This window comes from Camelina sativa, chromosome 16, assembly GCF_000633955.1.
Source record: "Camelina sativa cultivar DH55 chromosome 16, Cs, whole genome shotgun sequence".
Classification (NCBI taxonomy): domain Eukaryota; kingdom Viridiplantae; phylum Streptophyta; class Magnoliopsida; order Brassicales; family Brassicaceae; genus Camelina; species Camelina sativa.
In genome coordinates this window covers 22,789,325-22,807,114 of record NC_025700.1, presented here as the reverse complement: position 1 = coordinate 22,807,114, position 17,790 = coordinate 22,789,325, and the positions used below count along the sequence as shown (strand labels likewise).

Below are 17,790 nucleotides of genomic sequence, written 5' to 3'. Positions count from 1 at the left end.
AAATCAGTTATGGGCATTTCTAAAGAGGGTGGTATAGGCTCTTATTCGGGTAATTCTGAAAGTCTTCAGGGTTCGAAGACGAAGGTGTTTAGCTATGTGAAGGATCGGATGGATGACCGAGTTAATGGTTGGTCTGCGAAGTACTTATCGAAAGGGGGTAAGGAAATCATGATAAAATCGGTAGCGCTGACACTACCTTCTCATGTTATATCATGTTACAAATTGCCACAGGAGCTGACATCTAAACTAACGAGTGCTATTTCTACCTTTTGGTGGAAGTCTAACGATAAGGCTCGTGGTATGCATTGGGTTGCTTGGGATAAATTATGTAAAGATAAGTTAGAAGGGGGTTTAGGTTTCCGTGCTCTAGAACAATTTAATGATGCCATGCTGGCTAAACAGTTTTGGCGGCTGATTCATTATCCGAACTCCTTGATGGCTCGGGTAATGAGAGGTCGTTATTTTAGGAATAAACACCCCCTGTTGGCAAAAAAAACCAAATAATCCTTCCTTTGCATGGAGGAGCATTTACTCTACCAAGGATCTGGTGGGGCAAAGAGCGAGATGGGCGGTGGGTTCTGGTTGCTCTATCTCCGTTTGGTGGGACCCGTGGTTACCGGATGTCCGGCTTAGACCAGCTAATGGTCGGGGAAGCCAGTGGCTTCCGAGTTTAATGGTTAATCACTTAATTAATCCAATCACGAAAGATTGGCATTTACCCATATTAGAGGAGCTTTTTGACCCGGTAAATACTATAAACCGGATCGATTAGTATGGCATTTCACCAAATCGGGGAAGTATTCGGTGATATCGGGCTATCGGTTGGCCCGAGATTTGATGACGACAGCTGAATACAGGCCTTCGTGTATGGCTCTTCGGGCCCAATCGTGGAAACTTCAGGTTCCCCCGAAGGTCCAACACTTCTTTTGGCAGGTTGCCTCTGGTACCCTTCCTGTGATGGAACGGTTAGTGCACCGAGGGGTTCACTATGACATTATCTGCAAACGGTGTGTTTCCGCGGCAGAGTCTATAAATCACACATTTTTCGAGTGTCCTCGTTTGCGAAGTGTTTTGGAATTGGCTCAAGTCTCTTTAATTCCGGATGGGTTTCTCTATGCTTCAATCTATGCGAATTTGGATTTTATTTTCGGGCGGGCTTCGTCCCAATCGGGAGTTTCGGATATATCTTTCCGTCTTCCTTGGATTCTTTGGTCAATTTGGAAAGATAGAAATAGGAAAGTTTTCCAGGGAACAGAGGGCGAACTGAGTGATATTCTGAACCAGGCGAATAATGACAGGCTACTGTGGGAGGAGGCCAAATCCTTATCGAGGAATCATCGGCATCTTCCACCCCCCCTAGAGGTGAGGGAGCCCTCTCTACGCTGTCAGGTTGATGGTTCCTGGAAAGGTTTGGATCCTTTCCAAGGTATGGGTTGGTGGTTTTGTAATGGTGAGGACTCGACGCTTCTTCTGGGAGCACGAAGTCTTCGACGTGGTCCGTCCCCATTACATGCGGAGTTACAAGCTCTGATGTGGGCGATGGAATCGTTGCGGGTGGCTGGGTTGATTCAAACCTTTGAGACGGATTGTGCAGAATTGATAGCGATGGTGCAGCTGCCCGAGGATTGGCCGGCCTTCTCAAATTTGTTGGACGAATTCTCCTTGCTCCGATCCTCCTTCCCCTCTTTCACTCTGACTAGGATCGCACGTGATTTCAACGTTAGAGCAGATTGTCTTGTCCAGTCTTCAAGATCTTTAGTTGTTGAGACTTCTTTTGTAAACTTTTTTCATCGTGTTTGGGCAACTAATCGTGGAGTGATCTTTTAATTTATTTAATGTTTGGTTGAAAAAATAAAAATAAATAAAGATAATATTGTGAATTACATGGATGAAGATAATATTGTAATATATCATAAATCAATTATGGTAACACAATACATATATCATAATTAATTTGGCCATTCGTTTTTAAGTTTTAAATATAAATGATAAATAGTTTTAGATAGTGCTGTATTGTCTGATAACCACATTACAGTTTTTTTTTCTCTTTCATCGTTAATACAGTATATCTATCTTTGGATTCTTTTACGTCTTATATTCTTCTGCTCATTTACTATAATACTACCAATCACACTTAACATTTACACGCTTATTCATTGTTTGTTTTTGAAATTTTTATCAAGTTAAAGTATGTTTTTAGTTATTTTTTTTTGTTTTGGGAAAAATAGAGATAATTTTGTTGCAAACGACCGTATGAAGATGTAGGAATATCTTTACAACTATAAAAAAATCTTATAAAATAAGTTACACAAAAAATAATTGCATTTTGATGATACCAATAGTTAATCATACGAATTACCTATTTGATTGCTACGCTAACTTCTACTTTACATTTATTTTTATAACCTTTCTACACTAACTTTCATCGTAATATATGGCCAATTTTATTTTAGTTAAACTTGTAGTAGACACTTCTTTTAATTAAATTAGCTTGAATCAACAAACTCAAACAAAGTTTCGATCACATATTTAACATATACGATATACATTATTAATCCCAAAAAATAGACATTAATCAATTTAGTTTCAACCACTGAAGGACGTGAACCTCGCCTAGAAAATTCATCAAACACGTGGTAGTACACGTGTGAAAAACCCCTAGAAGAAAACGACACCAAATTCACGAAAACATTGGCACCGTTTGTACAGTCAGTAACTAAAAGCTTCAAAGAAGATCCTAAACCAGGGCGAGTCTGAGGTTCCGTACAAGATCCTTAAGTACACTCACCGAAAAATCTTTATCCATCTGCCAAATCAAAATAAGAAGATCAGTTCAACTAAAATATATCAATGTTATATTGCAACTTATCCAGTTTTAGTATTCCATATATATAGTTATATTAAAAATGATTTTACCTGTGCAAGGACAGTGATGTCGAGAGTGGAGTCTCCAAATGGTAACACGATACTATTTTCGATGCGCAGTTGAAGATTTTCGATTGTGTTTAGTATGTTAATCATACGTCCTTTGCTTTTCTCGCAATGGATCCGGATGAGAACGTCGTTTTGGGATACTTTTGCTTCGATTTCTGGCAACGCTTGATCGAATTGATTATGATATGAAGGAGAAGATGATAGGTTAGGCTCATCGTCGTATAGTACTTTAGATTTCTTCACAAGAATAATAGATTCCATTTCTCTTGTTGCTTCTTTCTCTTCCTTGAGCTTTCTTAATTGTTCTTGAAGTTGTTTCATACGTGAGATCGCGTCATCAAGAACCGTTACCTTGTCTGCCTAAAAACACAACAAGAGAGTTCCGTATTCTCAAAACCAATTGATAATAATTAAACTAAATTGTTTTTACTATGCATCATTCTTCACTGTGAACTATACCTAGTAAACATAAAACATACAAAACTTATAGATAGTTAACGATTTAAAATATTTGCATACCTTCTTAAGACCGGGAAGAAGAGCTGAGAGAGCAATGAACTTTTCAGAAAGCTTCTCACGGCGCTTTCTCTCGGCTAGAACATGTTCTTTAGCAAGAACCGGAGATCTTGTGCCATGAGAACATGTTTTTCTCTTGGTACCACGGCCAACCAATTGGTCCATAATGATCTCTTCCACAGCTGGTGAAGAAGAAACATTACTAGAGAAATCGAAAGAAATCACTCGTGGGTTGTTGTTGATCTTCATCATAGGCTTTACCGCAGACTTCGGCTTCTGTCCAAGGAACTCAAGATGCATTTGATGATCAAAATGTGATGAACGATGAGCTTGCTTTGAATCCATACCCGCTTCGTTAGCTGAGAGATTGTTTTCTTCATAGATATTAAAGTCGAAATCAATGTTTTCGAGTGAGAAATCGGCTAATCTGAAGTCTTCTTCCATATCCAATTATTAAGTAATAAACGATAAAGAAATAACAAGATATTATCCTGATTAAGACAAGATTAAAAGACAAATCGAGAAATGTATTTTGTTTTGAGAAAAGTGGGTTATGAATAGAAAGTGTTTTCAGGTGTTCTCTTTATATATTGACAACGAGACGCGGCTTAGTTTTTGATTTTCTTTTTTCTCCACCCCTATAATTACGTTGACCAGATTGTTTATATGCATAAAAACGTGACGTTTATATGAATTAAAGTATAATAACTCTGATCGAAATCAGAAGTCTTCTTATTATTTTTCTATGATGATCGTACCATTTTGTTGGCTTCTAGAGAGGTTTGAGATTCCAATGTTTTTGCCTCAGTCAACAGATATAGAAAAAAAGGCATTTAAAAAAAACTCTATATTCATTCGAACTTAAATTAGATCTTATCTTCATAAATATGAACACATGCATAACACAACGTACAGTCCATGATGTGGTTATTTTTTTCTTGTAGGATGCTCCTGACAATGCATAATTAAATCTACAAGTTCATTTAAGAGGGGTGTCCTATGAACCGAATCGAATGAATCAAGTCTAATCGAACATCAACTAAATGTTACAAAATATTATGGATCTGATGTACAGTGTGAATACACGTTGGAGTAAAAGAAATTGTTATTATGGAGTCCACTTATTTTTTGACACTAACACCACGTACTGTCCATGATGTAACTTTTTTTCTTGTAATTATGCATTTTCAGGTGTCATAAGCTTCTTTTAAATCGTAACAATGGAGAATTCTCTTATTTTTCTTTCACTTAGATTTCACGTCAAACTAATGTTAAAGCAAATAATTCAGCACGTACGGTAAAATATGTATCGACTCGCTATTGAAATTATATGTAAACAATGTATTTCAATATAAAAGACTAGGTTCTTAACTCTGTTAAATGGGGTTGCTTTTCTCCGACGGTTTCATCAATCAACCAATTATTGTTTGCTTTTCGTATTATCTTTTAGAAAGAATGAAAAAAGCTTTTCTACGTACCAAAAGTCCTAATCACATTTATTGTGTAAAATCAACGACTAACAACAATACGTGTTATGGGCAGAAAAAAGAAGAAGAAAAAAAAAGTAAGAGAAGAGAGACAAAGAGACTAAGCACGTGCTTTTCGTGTTGAGACATGGAGAGTTGGAGACCTTATTCCCCACTCGGAAACATCAAGGACCAAGAAAAAGTCCCTAAAGTCTCATCCGGTCATCCGATCCCCCTCTAGTCCCATCTAACAACCTCATTAGTTTTTAATTCTTAACTTAATTGTTGTTTATAAATAAATTACCCACTCTATAACATATACTATAAACAATGATGTATAAGAAAAATTGATATATATATATTTTACATTTTTTCATCATTTGTTATTCATTTTGTTCTTTTAACTCATTGTTTTGCATTCTTTTTAGTTTTTTTTGCATAATATACATATCTAGGTAGTCTTTGCATTGGTCTTGCATACATCTTGCATATTGGAGTTATTTCAGGTGTTTAGGAGATGTCCAGACTGTTGAAACTAAATGGAGGTTGAGACATGCGGCTCGATCAAGCATGCTCGGAATGAATGTCATGTGACTCGACCGACATCCGACTTGGACGTGCTCCCAGGAAGAAGCACCAGCATCCCACTTGATCCATCATGCCTGGAATGGATGTCATCAACACTCTCGGAACCGTCGTTCGAGCCAACACCATCGCCGTTCGAGTCGCCGTTCGAGCCACCGGTAGAGAGATTTAGCTTTTGACGTCTTCATCAAAGCTGTATAGAATTAAGTCATCTTTCCAATGCCGTTTGTTTCAAGCCAATCGGAGGTGTGGTTCAAGAGTTATCATCGTTTTAGTGGATACATATACACCCAGCTCGAGTCGCACCACCTCTACTCGACCCAGCTTGAGTCGTATGACCTCGACTCGATCCGTTCCACTCGACCGCACCCCAGGGAGAGACGACACGCGACTCGACCGCACATGTTTGGTTTCACACGCTTTAAGAGATTCCCGAACCGACGCTCTATCTTGTCGTTTTAAGTTTTAGGGTTTTCCATATTGGACGACTATAAATATGTTTTGTTAAGTCTTGGCTGGACATCTCATCTCATCTTTTATCTCATTTTCGTTTTGTTCTTAAGGTTCTACCTAGCCACCTAAAACGTTTTGAGACTTTGTATCCAGATATCTTTTAATCCGTTTAGTTTTTGCATTTGATTTCTTCTACAGAATTGTTCATCTCATTCTTGTCTATCTTATTATGCTTTGTTCAATGTTTTCTGGATTTGTGTCTTGGGTGATGATTTCCGGATCTGAGTAGTGCTAGAGTTCTTGGGGATAGGATAGACTAGGTAGAGGATCTTAGTATGTAGAGTGTTTAAGCTCTGATTTTTATGATTCCCTTCTCAACTAGTGTTAGAAATGCTAGTTTCTCTCTGATCAATTGGAACTAGGTTCGAGACATTTCCACACCCAAAAGGTGTCTGATGAAATGTCTGACCAACTAGTGCCAGAGACTTACGTTCCTAGCCTAAGAGATTAGTTGTCTAGGATGTTTGTTGACATGAACGAACTTGTTTGTCATGCCTGCTCAACCATGTTTCTCTAGCGAGAGCTGGGTATGGAAGTGGTTGAGTATGAGTAGCTTTTGCCAAGAGATTGGATAAGCTAAGTTGTGATGTTCGTTGTTTAGGGATAGATCGCTTGTGGCATGTTAAACACTCTGTAGACTAGGATACTCCACCGAAATCAATTACTCCCATCCTTAGGACTTCTTTCTTTCTGATTTTTATTACATCCTGAAACTGTTTCTGTTCTCGCTATTTTGTCATGCTTAGACAAATTTTCTATTTTCATTCATTTTCGCTTCCTGTCATACATTCTCGTTTCTAGTCCTAGAACACATTTCCGTTTTGCATTCTGATCATTCTAGGATTGTTAGACAAAAACACTCTCTTTGAATTGGCTTGACTTGTGAAATCTTGATTGCATCTTGAGTGACTAGCAACATCCCATTTGGATTGACACCTTAAGTACTACAACACATAAGGTTAATTGAACCTACTAGGAGACACAAAAATCCTAGTATCAATTTGGCGTCGTTGCCATTTGGGATTTACTTTGCTACATTTAAGATTTCAAGTTTTGCAAGATTAAGTTCTGTTACATTTGTCATTCTGAGTACTGACTTGTTTTGGTTGTCTACTCGTTTGTTTTGCATCACAGGAACTTGTTGATTGCAACCTTGCATGCACACCAGATCAAGAGGACATCAGAATCTCTTTCCGCCTATCGACGACATCAATAGGTTACAAAGACCACGACAAGTTCGTCATCTCATTGATCATCCCGCACCAGTCACTATGGAACAACCGAATGGACCAAATCCGGGACCGCGAAACATTGGTGCTGGGGATGCACCAAACACTCATACTCAGTGTGCTGGAATCGTCCCTCCCGCCGTGCAGAACAACAATTTTGAAATCAAGAGTGGTCTGATCTCCATGATTCAAGGAAACAAGTTTCACGGGTTGCCTATGGAGGATCCACTCGACCACTTGGACGAGTTTGACCGTCTGTGCAGTCTCACCAAGATCAACGGCGTGAGTGAGGATGATTACAAGTTGCGCCTCTTTCCATTCTCCCTGGGAGACAAAGCTCATCAATGGGAAAAAACCTTCCCAAGGGATCAATCACCACCTGGGATGGTTGCAAGAAAGCATTCTTGGCCAAGTTCTTCTCCAACACCAGAACAGCACGTCTCAGGAATGAGATTTCTACCTTCACTCAGAAGAGCTCAGAATCATTCTGTGAAGCCTAGGAGCGTTTCAAGGGTTACCACAGCCAGTGTCCACACCATGGTTTCAGCAACGAGTCACTGTTGAGCACTCTCTACCGTGGTGTACTACCAAAGATCCATATGCTGCTTGACACTGCTTCTAACGGTAATTTCTTAAACAAAGACGTTGATGAATGATGGCAACTGGATGAGAATCTCGCCCAGTCTGACGACAACTACAATAAAGATTATGACCGCACAGTTCACGGCGACGCTGGGTCTAAGGAGAAGTACAAGAAAAACCTCAAGAACATCAATGAGAAGTTAGACCGTATCTTACTAAGTCAGCAGAGAAGCGTCTACTACGTATCCGAAGATGACCCTTTGCCATAATTGGATTTGCCAGTTATTTCAAATCAGTTGTTTTTCTCAACTGATATTGAAAATGCATGAACATATATATCTGGACTCAATTATTTTGTAATTATATAAATCAATGGTGGATATGGAACCGAGGGATATGTTGCAGAAGAAGTTATGATGCCATGTGGATGTCGACATCGATAAAATAATTTAAAACAATTTGTGTATGTTAATTGTCGCACACTGTTTTGTGACTAGAACTGTTTCAAAACTCAATATGGTCCCAATAAAGACCCGAGACTTATAAATGACCCTAACTCCCTAACAAACTGGTTGTATTTAGTCTTAACTGCGGTAAGAAAAGGCCGATTCAGGTTTATATGGTGTTGCATGCACAAACACTCCGGCCCAAAATTGTAGAATAAACCTGCAACGGTTTTGGACCATGGCCACTTAAATACAAATCGTTTCATGAATGGACTTATATGAACATGATAACATAGTACGACATAACATATTATGATACATGGGTTGACCAGTTAACTTGATCTTGATTTAATGTTAATTAGTTTACGTGTACGCTCGTTAAATTTAGTTTTAACAAAAAATTACATTACTAAAAATTTGGGTTACATCTTCCTTTTGTTCTCACTCTCATTTAACACTTTTCATTTCTCCTATACAACGGAATTTAATACTATATCACTATGCACAAACTTCGTCTTATTAAGTGTACCCCAGCAATCAGTCAACCACAATGCTCTCCATGTTCTACTCTAAATTCTTGAAACCTTAATCATTAGATCCGTTAGATTTACGATTGATTCTACCATTGCAAACTTTATAAATTGGTCTATCTAGGGAGATGTCAAATTTATTTTTCAATTAAACATTTTTTTTATATATGTTTTAATGTTGAACCACTAGAATTGCTTAAATATATTGTACGGCCGTAGCAAATCCATGCTTTTTCTGCTTGGCCTTATGGCCGGTTCTACCCACAAACATTAATATGCAAAGTTCCTCGTATAATATTATATACATTTTACAAACTCGATGGCCGGTGTATGTAAAAACGTATTATAAGAAGTTTAATTTCACCAAGGATTACCACTTAAACCGCAATATAATAAACGGTCTTTGAAAAGTCGTCCCAACGTTGGAATTTATTTTGCATCAATCGTCTAATAATTAATTATCTATTTGTTTGGAAGCTTCTAAACTGTGGAATAATATGTGGCATATGCCATTATATGTTAATGTGTGGACATGTCTATCGGCTTGATGTATTTGATAATCAAAGATTTGATACGTACCTCTTGAAATGAAGTCATAACAGTTATCTTTTAAAAGGGTCAAGAGGTATATAAAAATGGAGATTTTGTAAGAAAATTTTGGATACGAAATCTAGATAATATAAATTAAGTTTTTTTTTTCTATGATATAAAGTGAGACAAATAATGTTTATCGATGGTTACAGACCTTACGGTTGGTGGTGCGGTGTGGACGGGATATGCCGCCGAAATTATCATAAACCAAGCTGACCTATCTCTTTACTCTCACACTCTCTTTTCATTAGGTATTACGTATGTAGTTATCATCATTAATACGCTATTTCCTACCATTGTATTATTGTCGTCCTAATCAAAACTCTGATAAGGGGCCTTCAATTTTGTCTTCTTCCCTCGAAATAATTCCCATAGGTGGGGGAAGTGGGAACTAACCATTTATATATTATTAAAATTTTACATTTTAGGTATGAAAATTGTTAATGAATTCAATATACTTTTAGTTTTTTATATTGTTTTTTTTAAGAGGAGACAAGAAAACAGAATTCTTAAAGGACATACGTACTTATTATATTTTATATCTCGTCAAATATTTTCCGTCAAACCCCAAACTCAAGTTATATAATTTTTTCATACCAATTGTAAATTGTAGTACAATCATTACTCTTCTTATCTAGCTAATACTATTATCACCATATTCTTCTTTGTCTCTTCTTCTTCTTGACATGACTTGAACTCATAAGGTGAAGTACGCCCTCAAACGAAATGAGCAAGTTCCGGCATTTGAATAATTACATCAAAAAAGAAGAGAAATTTTTGTGATATGATCAAGTAACCTTCCTCTTACCAGTATTCAGGACAGTTATATGGTCCAGAAAGGGAACCTTAAGGTGACCTTAGTTAAAGCATTTTGGTTGGACTTTTGGACCCGACGAAGACAAACCCAAACTCCGTATAGAAATTTTTTGATTTTCTCATTTGTTTGACCTCCTTGAAATGGTTTCCAATAAAATAGGAAAAACCCCACGTTTTCAAATCAATTTAATAACCCATATATATATGCTATTGTCTTTACTCGCCTGTTTTTAAGGAATTTCCCACTTAGCTATTACTTTTGCAGCTTTGCTTATCACTTTTTTTCCTTAAGATGTGAATTAAATCATGTGGAGTTGAAAACTGAAAGTACTTATAAAGTTGAGGTCTAGTTGATTTAAATGAGGTTTATTATGGTTCTAGTTTTTTCTTGATCCAATTGCTAAACTTTCAAGAAAGCTAGATATATGTATAATATGTACATTCTGACTTTTCGTTCAAAAAAAATGTACATTCTGACAATGTGTGAATTTCTCATATTTAAAACTAATATGAAAAATTGCATTAAAAATGTTTAGAAAAAGGTAATTAGTATAAGTGAAAAACATAAATTGCAAAGAAAAAACCATATTGATGAAATATGTACAATATAAAATGTGTGTCAAACTCAAAAATGTCTGTTTTAGACATAACTCTTAAAATGTGGCATATCAATATGACTTACATGGCCTACAAAACTAACATTATATTTGATATATTATGTTCTCATTCTAACTATATAATATATCAAATATGAATTATGAATTACTGGTTGTAGCTTGTAGGCCATGCATGTACGTAGCCTTAATTATATAAAGATGGTTAATTTGGGTGGGTTTGAAAGGCAAACGTTACCGTAAATTACTAAACCATTTTACAGCAAAATGTCGTAATGACAGAAAATAACAAAAAACTGATCAAATCTATTACGAAACATACCGTACGTTTATTAAACTAACGAAATGCTTTACATCGCAGGGGAAATATAATCCAACAACTGCGAAAAAAAATCGCACCGAATGAAACCAGAGAGTATTTAAGAGGTACTAAACATTGATGGTATGCATCTTAAAGCACACACTTAAACACAAGAACAAGGATCTTTTAATGACTTAAAGAATCTCTCTATACAGAAAATTTATTTACTAAAAAACCATTTTCATGGAAAAACCGATTTTGGATTCTTCGGTGACGGTCAGAGAAATTGATGATTAATGTGAACATGTATGTAACTTGAAACCAGTTACGTGAGCTTTGATAAGCCACAACTCAAGTTCTTCACAACATCCTCGATTTTCATATCGAAATTGCTATTCTTCTGCAAGATAATAAACATAACATAATTAGATTTTTAATTTCGAGTAATAGATATATCTAAGTCGAAAGTCATAGTAATTCTAAAACATGCTTCCGGTCTTCTACCATAATAAAGTCAGCTCGTATTAAGATACTATGAAACTTAAACGCCCTACTCTAGTTTGTATGAGAATATATTTACCTGAGCAATTATAGAGATGTCAAAAGTGGGTCCAAAGGGTAAGACATTGCTGTTGGTGATAAGCAAACCAAGCTTCTCAATCTCCCCCATAATCTTGATCAGATTACCCTTTTGCTTCTCGCATAGAATCTTAATAAGAACGTCTTTTCCCGAAACCCTAACTTCTATCTCTGGAAGATTCGAGCTCGAGCAACCACGATTTCCATCTGAGGAAGATGATGATGATTGATGATTTTCATCTAAAACCAGCTGAGACTTCTTTACAAGAACCATTGATTCCATTGTTCTTTCCTGCTTTTGTTCCTCATACTCTTTCACTTTCTCTTGGAGGTACTTAATATGCTTTATTGCATCTCCCAACACTGAAGCCTTGTCCATCTATAAACACATACATGCACATGTCAATATATAGCATGTAACCATTATATAGACGATTTTTAGAATTATTTTTAGTTTCACAAAGTCAGTATACGGATCAAGTAATTTAGTCTCATAACCGAGAGATCCCAAGTCAAAACTCAAATAAACTTTTCATAAAATTTGGTTTCTTGCCTCGCAAAATAAGATGATTTAAGAAAAGACTATTATCATTTGATAAACTAATTTGAGCCTCGTTATAAAACTAGAAGAAGAAAAGGATATTTCTTNCCTCGATTTTCATATCGAAATTGCTATTCTTCTGCAAGATAATAAACATAACATAATTAGATTTTTAATTTCGAGTAATAGATATATCTAAGTCGAAAGTCATAGTAATTCTAAAACATGCTTCCGGTCTTCTACCATAATAAAGTCAGCTCGTATTAAGATACTATGAAACTTAAACGCCCTACTCTAGTTTGTATGAGAATATATTTACCTGAGCAATTATAGAGATGTCAAAAGTGGGTCCAAAGGGTAAGACATTGCTGTTGGTGATAAGCAAACCAAGCTTCTCAATCTCCCCCATAATCTTGATCAGATTACCCTTTTGCTTCTCGCATAGAATCTTAATAAGAACGTCTTTTCCCGAAACCCTAACTTCTATCTCTGGAAGATTCGAGCTCGAGCAACCACGATTTCCATCTGAGGAAGATGATGATGATTGATGATTTTCATCTAAAACCAGCTGAGACTTCTTTACAAGAACCATTGATTCCATTGTTCTTTCCTGCTTTTGTTCCTCATACTCTTTCACTTTCTCTTGGAGGTACTTAATATGCTTTATTGCATCTCCCAACACTGAAGCCTTGTCCATCTATAAACACATACATGCACATGTCAATATATAGCATGTAACCATTATATAGACGATTTTTAGAATTATTTTTAGTTTCACAAAGTCAGTATACGGATCAAGTAATTTAGTCTCATAACCGAGAGATCCCAAGTCAAAACTCAAATAAACTTTTCATAAAATTTGGTTTCTTGCCTCGCAAAATAAGATGATTTAAGAAAAGACTATTATCATTTGATAAACTAATTTGAGCCTCGTTATAAAACTAGAAGAAGAAAAGGATATTTCTTTATATATATGTACCTTCTTTAGGCCAGGAACTAGGGCGGAAAGAGCTACAAATCTTTGAGTAAGCTTCTCTCTACGTTTCCTCTCTGCGAGGATGTGATCTTGAGCATTTGATTGGCTACGAGTCAAGGTTTGAGCTCTTTTTGTCCCTCTTATTATCAGCTTGGATTTCCTTTGGTCTTGTAATTCAATTTCTTCTTCCTTGGGACTAAATATTAAGTTTGGGGAGTTGTGATCCATAACCTTCAAACCAGTCTTTTCGAAAGAAAGAATCCTGGAAGAGGGCTGATGCTTTGAAGGAGGAGTATTAATGGAAGAAGGAAAAGGATGTATCTTTGGTGATATGTGAGTGGTCTTGAGGATCTTTGAAGGTATCTCTTCGACCAAATCATTATTACAAGAAGCATCAAAGTTAAAACAGGTGGTGGTATCATCAAGAGATGAGAAAGACTGTGGAACATCTCCAGCGAGTGAATTCATGTGGTATTGGTGGATGATACTATACTCTTCTATATCCTATATAGGAAAAGCAAATTGATAGGGAAAGGAACATGATATATGCGTACAAAAAAAATATATGAGGAAGTAAAAGGCACATATATATAAAATTGTATGTATGTTTGTATAGAAATATACCAATTCGGAGGTCCATCTGGTAGAGAATACGTTCTTCGTTGTGGCCATGATTGCTTCTTAATCAAAAATCTGAACATTGGTAATCATATAAAGAAACTATTAACCAAGAAGATGAAACTATGGAAACCATAGTATTTCTTGAATTCCAAAACTTTAAAACAAAAACCAAGAAATTGAAGAAACTTGAACAGTCAAATGTTGAAGCTTACCTTCTAGAGAGAGAGAGAGAGAGAGAGAGTTTGGGCTTTGGACTCGGGTAATGGCTAAACAAGTCATTTTATATATACATACAAATATACACTCTGGAGTTTATGTGTACGTGTGAAAGGCAACCAAATTCAATTAGATATTGTTTAGTGATATTATTTATTAATTATATATATTAAAAATAGATTGATACTGATAATACTGATCTCAAAGATCTTGATGCCAAATGTGTATCTATTACTAAATTGTATGGTATTATTAAGATCAAAATACAAGATATACATATATTGAATAAATTTGGCTAATTTTAGATTTAAGAAATATTATAACATTCATGATTAACACAAACAGGGGCTAATGTGAACTGAGAAAAAGTGGTCAATGTTGCAATGACGCATAACGATTTGAGAATTGTACTTTAAATAAAATTAATTAATATTCAATCAGTAAATTATTTACATTTATGTCATCCAAACTAATACGATGCGCATATATTAATGGTACCAATATAATATATAAATACGTCTAAACCTAACTTCCCAAATACACAACTTGGGTAAATATATTTCAAGAGGTAACCAATTTTTATCAAACAAGAGACCAAATTTCTTTTTGTAATATTAATTCCTTAAATTAAAATTTTAATCAACTACAGTACTTTATAATTAATCCATCTCCCATTATGATACGATAATATTCTCTTTTTAATTAGAATATTATTAATATGTGTGTAGGGTTGAGAAAAGATAACGAAATCTTCAAGATGACTTAAAAATAGCATCTTCTTAGTCTTCCAAATATATTGCCAACAAGAATGTATCAAACAAATAAATTCTTGATTCATTTTGAAAGAACGATCGCTAACTAGTAAATAATTATCAGAAATAAACAAAGAATTTGCACTCATCCACAATATATGGTGGGTTCAATTATTGTTTCATATACATAGAAAATATATATTTCCGTTCATTACCTTTTTCTATGTTGTTCAACGTTAAGTATGGAACCAACTTAAGATCTTCCGTTGATTTTATTCTATTTTATATTGTATTGGACTATAAATTGGTTATGCCATTGGTACAGCATTTGCAATGAGTTATACACACTGAAACTAATTGTTAGATTATACTCTTTGCTTTGCAAAATGTAAATAGTCACCTAGAGAGAGACACATCTGACTCATTTTGAGGGTCTAGAGTCTTGTGCAACCGCGGTATTCTAGGTTAAGAAAAAAAAACACATAAATAATATTTTTGATAAAAATAAAAAGCACGTGGGTTAATGTAATAAATAATATTTTTTGATAAAAATGACAGGGAAGAGGACAGTTAATCTTTCTTCTATATATTACCTTGCCCCATGATAGAAGCATCTTGAAATCATTCATTATCTATATAATATATGCACATGATTAGGGTGAATTTTTCCATTGTTCAAGATCAAAAATCTCTATTATGAAAATAGTTTGATAGATCCGTATCTCCGGTGTAACGTGAGAAGAAAAAATGATTGTAATTCGTAATTCTCATATAATTTTTATAGAAAGTAACATGTACGTTGTGTTACTCTTTTATTAATGGCTATTGGTGCATGATTAATATTATTAACATATAGTTGGTTTGTTAATAGAAAACACTATTATCTTGGTTCGAATATAATTTTGCACATGATAAATAATATATATTTATTAAAAAAAAATACATATATACCATTCAAGAGTTAGGATTGGATCCAACGGAAAAAAATGTGGAAAGAAAAAACTAAGCAATTATAAAATCTTTCGGATAATGCGAAATTTTTAGTTGTCACGTTTTTAATAAAAGGGATAACAAAAGTTGATCCAAAAAAACTCAAAATTTTCTAGTTTACCACAAAAAGTGAAAATCAAGCGTTTAGTTTTAAATACAGATCATTAGATAAATATTTTCTAGATTCGGAAATCTATTTCTTTAAAGGTGTCAATAATTCTTTGTTATGGCCTATGGGAGTAATTTGTAAAGGTCAAACACTAAAATTGGCAACGAAAAAGAACAAATAGCAGTAGACAAAGATATTCTTATTATAAGCTTCTTTCATTTGTTACGTTTTAAGGGAATATGATTAGTTTATCATCAGTATTATGCAACTCTCTTTGCTTGTCACTATGTGTTGGTTGATAGATTTTAGACCAAGATGCCCTATTATCGCTGGATTTACTTTGGATTTGATCGTACTGTTTCATCATAATTCTCAGCTCTTGACCTAACTTATGTCAAATTAGTCTCGATAATTTGATACTTTAAGAACAAGAAAAGAAGATACGGGGATGGACTATGTTTAATAACTCAGATTCTCGATTAGTGTTTTTAGAGGATAACGTATTCTAAAGAGGAACAAGATTAAAAAAAACTTTAAAAGTGTTAATTGATTCTTACATTTTGATGGATTTGAAATCTAAACATAAGCATGTGTTCTTCAATTATTGATTTGGAAAATTTCTAAAACTTTATGTATGATTGCTTTAATAAATCATGAGGGATTTCTATCTCTATCTCGCCATGATTAAGCTTATTTATCTTTCCGTTCCCAATATCAGTAATCCATCTCGAGAAAGCTTCATGTTGTTGTGCACCACAACTCTTACCATCATTTCTTGGGAACCTCTTGTTCTTTGTAAACTCCAAACCTTACAGAGTTTTTCGAAAGATACAACAAATAAAGTGTTGCCAGATCTGTTTTTTTCTACCATCTTAATTTATCACTAGTATAGACAAAATTTAACACTTTCCATTATTTCTTATTTTACATTCTTTATTGTATTATCACTTAGAACATTCACATTTATTTAGTAAACAAAGTATAACTTAAATAATTAAATTTGTGCAACAACATAACAAGATTTTCGCAAAAGTGACTTTATTCAGAGATACGTTTAAAGAGTACAAAGAAGAACTCATAATAAGAGAAGTCAAAGCAGAGGTAGATGAGTTAACTTCTCTTGTTGGCTGCTAAGGTGCTCCCACCGAAAACAAACTTAAAAAGCCTGCGGGTCTGTTCTGTTCCCGCTTGCTTATTTTTATTTTTAATTAGCCTCAAACAAACCAACAGATATCTTTTTTTTTTTTCCTTGCACTATAATTTGCTCGCGAGTTTGCTTTGATTAATGCCTTGAAATATTATTAAACAAAAGATTATCGGATATTAAGAAGAACAAAGACTCGATCATTCAGGCACAAAGATTGTTGTGTTGTGAATGTTGTGTTAAGGCATCGATATGTTGAAACCATGAGCAACAGTGAAGTTCCTTTAAGTCCACTTTGAAGGAGGTTTTCAGTTGGATTATTTATGGGTGTGTTCTTTGCGACTTAAATTACTTGAGCTGGTGGTTATTAGGTTATTTATCGGTGGAAGAGACTTCAACTGTTGGAGCTTCATCATGAGCATTCCATTTCAAATGACGTGATAGGAATAAGATGCTTATGATAATAATATACTCAAAATGTGCTACCATGCTTGCACAGCGTCTTGTTATGAGAATGATACAAATTTTATACAGTCCCAAATTCTCAATGTATGTACTTTGATCAGTCTAAGATAACGTATAATTTTTTTGTGGTATTGCACGATTTGTCTGTGAAGTGTCCTTTAATTTTAGGCAAAATCGTCATTATATCACAAAAATATATATTAAATAATTAGTAGGCATGTCAATTAGAGTACATAAGATCAAAATTACCCAATTTAGTGTAAACAAAAAAAAA

General features: G+C 34.8%; 2 protein-coding genes across 3 annotated transcripts; both read right to left on the bottom strand.

The window, feature by feature from the left end:
• LOC104751914 (transcription factor bHLH19-like) lies at positions 2,525–3,986 on the bottom strand. Of its 2 annotated transcripts, none has more exons than XM_010473970.2 (3): positions 3,454–3,986; positions 2,917–3,294; positions 2,525–2,806 (listed from the first exon to the last, which is right to left on the bottom strand). In XM_010473970.2, exons 1-3 carry the CDS (start codon positions 3,892–3,894, stop codon positions 2,738–2,740), a joined length of 888 nt encoding a protein of 295 aa, XP_010472272.1. In that variant the 5' UTR covers positions 3,895–3,986; the 3' UTR covers positions 2,525–2,737. The 2 variants fall into 2 exon arrangements, with proteins under 2 accessions (XP_010472272.1, XP_010472273.1); XM_010473971.1 differs by having other exon boundaries at positions 2,709–2,796.
• On the bottom strand, positions 11,292–13,891 carry LOC104751913 (transcription factor bHLH18). Its single transcript, XM_010473969.2, has 4 exons — positions 13,844–13,891; positions 13,223–13,723; positions 12,563–12,940; positions 11,292–11,523 (listed from the first exon to the last, which is right to left on the bottom strand). The coding sequence occupies exons 1-4, from the start codon at positions 13,889–13,891 to the stop codon at positions 11,449–11,451; spliced, it is 1,002 nt and encodes a 333-aa protein (XP_010472271.1). The 3' UTR covers positions 11,292–11,448.

Excerpts from the sequence above, each read along its gene's own strand:
- LOC104751914 (XM_010473970.2), bottom strand. The coding sequence starts at position 3,894 with ATGGAAGAAGACTTCAGATTAGCCGATTTCTCACTCGAAAACATTGAT. Across the intron at positions 3,295-3,453 it reads TTCTTCCCGGTCTTAAGAAG|GCAGACAAGGTAACGGTTCT; the intron begins GTATGCAAATAT and ends TTGTGTTTTTAG. Across the intron at positions 2,807-2,916 it reads ACATCACTGTCCTTGCACAG|ATGGATAAAGATTTTTCGGT; the intron begins GTAAAATCATTT and ends TTGATTTGGCAG.
- LOC104751913 (XM_010473969.2), bottom strand. The coding sequence starts at position 13,891 with ATGGCCACAACGAAGAACGTATTCTCTACCAGATGGACCTCCGAATTG. Across the intron at positions 13,724-13,843 it reads CCAGATGGACCTCCGAATTG|GATATAGAAGAGTATAGTAT; the intron begins GTATATTTCTAT and ends TTTCCTATATAG. Across the intron at positions 12,941-13,222 it reads TAGTTCCTGGCCTAAAGAAG|ATGGACAAGGCTTCAGTGTT; the intron begins GTACATATATAT and ends ATGTGTTTATAG.